The 6488-nt window shown below is 37.3% G+C and overlaps 1 protein-coding gene across 1 annotated transcript in view; it reads right to left on the bottom strand.

The window, feature by feature from the left end:
• Window positions 1-925: 925 nt before the first annotated feature.
• The window catches only part of LOC140232780 (O-acyltransferase like protein-like), a 33452-nt gene continuing 27889 nt past the window's right edge, over window positions 926-6488 (bottom strand). Inside the window, exons 22-26 of the mRNA XM_072312895.1 lie at window positions 5875-5985; window positions 5289-5463; window positions 2868-3057; window positions 1631-1773; window positions 926-1188 (exon numbers count right to left, since the gene is read on the bottom strand). Of these exons, the coding sequence (XP_072168996.1) occupies window positions 1057-1188; window positions 1631-1773; window positions 2868-3057; window positions 5289-5463; window positions 5875-5985 (751 nt within the window). The 3' untranslated portion in view covers window positions 926-1056. The remainder of the gene's footprint in view (window positions 1189-1630; window positions 1774-2867; window positions 3058-5288; window positions 5464-5874; window positions 5986-6488) is intronic.

Genomic DNA, 6488 nt, shown 5'->3' with positions numbered 1-6488 from the left:
CGTAAGATTCTAGTCTTTTTTATCAGACTAACTTATATTTTGACTGGATTTCCCCTTTAAGTACACAATATGCACACTACATTGCAGCTATCACCTAGAGATGATTTTCAACATTTTTGTGGGGAAATTGGAGCTATTCAGGAGTCTGATTGTCAGATTACAATAACAGGTAACAATTCCATCTAATTTGCATATTATATAGTTATGTCCAACAATGCTATTTCATGGAAGTGTGTTCATTTCCTTTTCCATGTCCAATTGTATATTGAAACCTCTGCCATATTCTTTATTTGAATTTGATTTATCTGTTACATGATATGTGTATACAAAGTTATATATGCATCAAGTCCTGGGATCATTATGTCTGCAATAAATAGCCAGCTCTAAATCTAATCCATATCCTATATTCATTATTGGAGAAAGCTTGGATGATAATGGTCATATTCATTAAATCTTTGCCAATTCACACACAAACATGTCTACTGACAAACACACACACACACACACAACACAAATTGCAATTTTGAGACAGTCAACACATCAAATAATATTAGAAGATCAAGTACCATTGTTTCTGTCTCAAACATACAAATATTTTATGGCTGCACAATTTAAGGGTCAGTTTTAAATAGATAATCAGTGAGAGACTTCTGATATTTCAGCAACAGATATTACCAATGGTAATGTAAAACCAGAAAGCTTTGCATGAAACTTTTGATTTTACAAGGAGCCAAGATTCGCGAAGGTAAAATAAACACAGAAGTTCCTTTTTTTTTTCTATACAATTCATTAAAGGCCGTGAAGTTTCATGCCGTGAAAAGGCTTTCGGCTCTAATTTGTGAAAGTTTACATGCTGGTTTTACAATTTATATATAAAACCAACAAAAAGCTTACATGAAAGACAAATTTTCATCATATCTCATGAAAGACCATTCATGAATGATAACTCAAGAAAGACTTGCAATTAGTTATAACTTATGATAAATAGAAATAATGGCAATTGTGAACGACAGAAATGCACTTTCTGAGTTTTGATGGGTCCTACTCAGTGTGTTTCTAGTTCCTACGGGGTCTGTGTGAGGCAGTGAAGAGCAGCTTCTCCAGGTTGAGAAATGGGAACTCCACCAGGAGGCACATGAGGAGGCCACAGACGTAGCCCAGAAGGAGGAACCCCGCAAACAGGATGCTCTAAGGGAATGAAAGAGGACACAGAAATCCATCCTGTGATGAATGCTCTAAAGATTTCATCAAAATGACATAGCATAGGGGGAATGTCTTATTGGAGGTATATGCGATTCTGTCTACCAAATTGTTACACTGAATATCAGCATGACTAATCAAAGTCCATTTTATTTTCATACAGGTTTATATTTTCTGATGTCATCATTATGTGACTCTGCCCATATACAATAGGTCCTGTGGGGTCTGTCCCATGGTCTTGAACCAAACACTGAATGGTTGATTTGTAGCTCCCCAGTATATCATCTAGCCCATATATTTCTTCTGCTACTCTAAACACGTCTGGATACAACAGGATTTCCTGATTCCCTTTCCTGTCCAGGAGGGAATGTATCGTGAATGTGATATTTTTTTAGCATAAACTAGCATGCTAGCTATAAGCTGTACTTACTATGGTGACAAATGACCAGTGTATGGGGGTGGCCTGGCTGAAACCATACAAATTTTGAATGACCGGGTGGAGGAGGTAAGTGGAGTACGTCAGCCGGCCAAGAGGCACCCAAAAATTCCAGGACAGGAAGTCATTGACCATGCCTGTAGAAAAAAAAAGAAAGAAGAAAGCACAGATAAGTAAAAATGAATAAAATGAATGAATAAATAAAAAGAACAAAATTACCGGTACAGGCAGTAAAATGTTGTGAATATTTGATATGTTATCACAATTTTGTTTTCAGAGTTTATTTGGCATGAGAATAGCTTGGAACTAATCACTTCAGTTTTTGGTGACTATGGAAGAACCAGTCCTTGAATGCATTGTGATCAAGTACAGGGAAAGTCTTCTTCCAGACCCAACAACTATACCTTTCCATCTGTTTCCTTCCCCCCCCCCCCCCCCCATCCTTCCAAACTGTGAAATTAGCAATTACCGTGACAGCGGTTTATCAATTGTTTACTTTCAAAAGCAGCATTTCATATTTTCTTTTGTTTTCAAGGTCACCTGCACATGAGGACTACAGACTGACATCACCATAGTTACAGAATGTTTCAAGTTATAGGGTATATAAACTTGAAGAGTTATATTGCAAAGTGAGCTAAGTGCCATTTTTAAACATTTCAAATTTCATCATCAGATAGAGCAAAATTAAACCTTTCCAGTAATACCTCACTTGTCACCTAATAAGGAATATTCTCAAAGTTATGATGAAAAACATCCTGTATTTTCTTATCATTTTCTTCTTTTTTTCAGCTTTAATCACAAATATCTCAACTTAACAAGAATGGAGTTAGCTCGTTTTGCGATAAAACTCTTCACTTGTAGAAGTTGGAAAGGAATTGACAGAACCTGACCTTTCTTTTTCTGTTTGTGCAGTCCATCAATAATTCCGGAAAAAAAGAAAAATAGAAATACAATAGCACTGCAGTCAGATACAATACCCCACATCAGAGGAATGAAAATTAAACTGATTTCATCAATCAAACACTTTAAAATGTAAGTTTGGCCCCATCAAACTTTACCTCTCTACAAATTCATTATAATGCAAAATAAATTCACAAGACTGACAGACCATACCAATAAGTGAAATACATACACAAGCTGCAGCTCGGTCTGTGATACACCCCCTCCCCCACACCTCTGGCACATCTTATAAGCACAAAAGTAATCTCTCGATATCCATCAGTCAACTCACCACCGTATCCATAGTGACAAGCAAAGATGACCCACGCCACTGCCAGGGCCCAGGCGAAGCGAGAGAAAGTGTTGTACATGACATTTGCTGCTACGCTCGGAATCGTCACGCCGCGGTTTACGTCGTAGATGCCAAATACCACCGTCATTGCCAGTGTAAGTGCAATGGCCCAACCTCCAGCTACTGCAACCTGAAAATAGGTTTAGGGAGGCTTCACATCAAAGTCACTGCTCATATGTATATATTTCTTTCATGAGGATTTATAGTGACTCCCATTATAACAAAGTCCTCAGGATGGGCAGTTTTCTTTCCTAATATCAAAATTTGGTTATTAACGAATAAATACACAGTAAAAAACTGAAGCAAATAATGTTGCGGCCTGCATTTTTATTTCGTTGTAACCGGAATTTCGTTATAACGGGAGTGCATTGTACATAAACATGACTATGGTGTAGCTTCCTATAACTTCACGGATGTGAAAGTTGCAGAATATCTGTAAAACTAGTAATGTCGCTATGGCGACTGGTATGCCTCCGCCATAATGCATTATTCTCCTAATAGGTCTATAGTACATGTGGACAATGTGTGATGACAGTTTCACATTATTGGGTAAAATATCAAAATGATACGTTTGTCACAAATGTGTTGAATATTCACCTCCCTTGACATAGGTTTAATTGGAAGAATAGGAGAGCATGTATTTGGAGATTTTAGGACTTTTACTTGACTTTGGCCCTTTTATAAGTTTATGCGTTGAGTTTTTTCAAGGTATGGAGAAAAGGTACAATTTCTGTATTGAACAGTAAATTGTTACCATTTCACCTGGCCTTTGACCCTTGAGCTTTGACCCTAAAATTCATAAGAGAATCACTGGGGGCAGGCAGAGCATGCATAATTATGTACTAAGTTTCAAGATAACTTGAGTCATTTCCAAGATATGGATTGTAAGAAGTAAAGTTCAGCACTTTCACTTGACCTTTTTGGCAAAAAGTTTCCAAGAGAATCTCTATTGGGTAATTTATACCCCAAGTTTAAAAAAAATCCTGCAGGCATAGCTTAAATGTGAGGGAAATAGTAAAATATTGAAGGGTTGACCATGACCTTTGACCCCCTGACCTTTGACCTCCTGAACCCAAAATTCCCAAGATAATCACTGCCAGTCGGTACATGCATATATACTATGTTCCACGAAGATACCTTGAACCATTTCAAAGATATGGAGAAAAAAGTGCAATTTTAACATTTTTGCTTGACCTTTGACCTTTTGACCTTGACCTCTTGAGCTGAAACTCTCATGAGCTGAAACTTTTAACAGAGAATCTCAATTGGGTAGTACATGTATACACTAAGTTTCAAGAAAGTATCTTCAGGCATTGCATAGATATGGGGGAAATAGAGAAATTTTGAGCATTTGACCTTGATCTTTTGACCTTTGACCTTGAGCATGTGCACTCAAAAGTTGATAGGCACAACTTCACCCCTTATACACATACACGCCAAGTTTCATTAGGATAACTCTAAAGGTTTTTTTAGTTATGCTGTACACAAAATTGATTACGGACAGATGGACGGAAGGATGGATGGACAGAAGGACTGAAGGACGGACAACCCGAAAACATATAATGCCTCCAGCACCACTTCATGGCGGAGGTATTAAAACCAAAACCACAGAGACTGAGACAGACCAAAAAAGAATTTCCATGCCCCTCTCCTTTCTTAATCTGATGAGATTCACACTGATTGCAATTTTGTGCATTAAATGCAATTCAAGTCATGTAGTCAGGATTGATGACAATATCCTCAAAGAAATCATTAGTTCATTACGGATCAAGTCTCAGAAAACACATTTCTATGATTTCATGTGCCACTTTTTTATCATGTTATATAGGCCAACTACTCAATGTTAATATATTTCACAGAAATTTCATCTTAAATTTTCTTTTCATAAAACAGTGATAATTCTTGCAATCATATAAGGAAATTATATAGACAAGTCATCATCTCATAAGTTCAAAATTCCTTTTTTGAACTGAAATAGGACAAAACAACTGGTATCTTTCACATCAAATACATGCAGTATTGCAATTAGATACAGCAGTGTTGCATGACAAGAAGAAAAGATTTGCAGAAGCTAAACACAAGTTATAGAAAACACATCTACAAACACACACACAGATACACACACACACACACACACACACACACACACACACACACACACTCTATCCCCAAGTGTATATATGACAACAAAAGTTCCAATATTATAGGGTAACATAACTTAACTTCGTTATATACTTCACTGATAATTGCTTCAAAACTTCCAGGTCATGGTTCTCTTCTCAATAATGTACTTGATAATACCTGCCCATTTGAATGTCTCAAGCAGGAAATTTTTCCAAGCAAAATTGGACCAAAACTCACAGGGTTAAGGCTTGATGTCTTCTTCCCAATGCGGTGCATGAGGTAACCCACCACCATGCCAACCAGGTAAGGAGGGATGCGGCAATACGGCTTAATGTACACCATGGAGCCATAATCGTCAGCTGGTAGGTATCCTGCACCGACGTCCAACGTTTGAAACGCACCGTCCGTATCTCTATCGATGAAGACAAAGTGAATGCATTCCCTGACTGCATGCATGATCCTTGCATTAGGTGCATTTTGTAGTTTTCACAGGCCCTGAGCTCTAATGCACAACCTCCCCTCACTTTCAAAATTTTGAAATACAAATTTCCAAAGCACATTAAGAACACTGCCATATTGCTATCTCACAAAGATCTGAACACAACTGATGGGGGGGGGGGGTCTTACTTTATACTCAACTTTAATGTCATTATTAGCATTGCTCTGTGTTTTACAGTCTAGGAGACAAAAGATCTTTGTTTTTGTTTTTACTGGATATTTGATAAAAAGGCACATATTTTGCATAGGGTTAGATTGGCAGCCCAGGTGTAGCAACTATTCCACACAGCTCTTGATTTGACTGATGTGCTTTCATTTCACTTACCCTCCTGCTAGTAGTCCAATTCCAAAGTTGTTCTGGTAAACAATTACAGCCGTGGTGACAAAGCTGGCGACACACAATGCTGCAATGGCGCTCAGTCCAATCTTGGGAAACCTATCGAGTCAAAAGGCAAAAAGGCAAAAGAAATAACCAAAACAGTTATGTACTTACCTCATCCCGTCTGTTGCATTGAATTGTGCAAATGACAGGAAGCATATGTTGTAAAATGTCAACAAGTGAATAAATTTCCTTCTTCTTTTTTTTTTCATTGTACATGTCCAGAGATGTAACATTGTAGCTTTTAAAGTTTTTCTTCACAGAAATTCATGGAAGGGAACATTAAAAAGTTATACTAATGTCTTTACAATTCTACTGCCTTATTATTTTATGTTATATCTTACACTATCTTATTCTTTATTATGGAGATTATAGCATTCTTGATGTTACTGTCAAGAGTCATCATCTGTAGTATTTTTCTTTGAAAGGAATGCAGATATTTTCAACGTGAGTTTTATGTGATAGCTGGCACTTTCACAGCATTGATCCACACCAAAATCACTGCATGCATAACACAGCTTTCATTCATCACGTATGCAGTGTGTTCCCAAACTGTAGTT

The sequence above is a fragment of the Diadema setosum genome, chromosome 9 (genome assembly GCF_964275005.1).
Source record: "Diadema setosum chromosome 9, eeDiaSeto1, whole genome shotgun sequence".
In the NCBI taxonomy this organism is placed as follows: Eukaryota; Metazoa; Echinodermata; class Echinoidea; order Diadematoida; family Diadematidae; genus Diadema; species Diadema setosum.
This window is presented reverse-complemented; position numbering and strand designations above follow the sequence as displayed.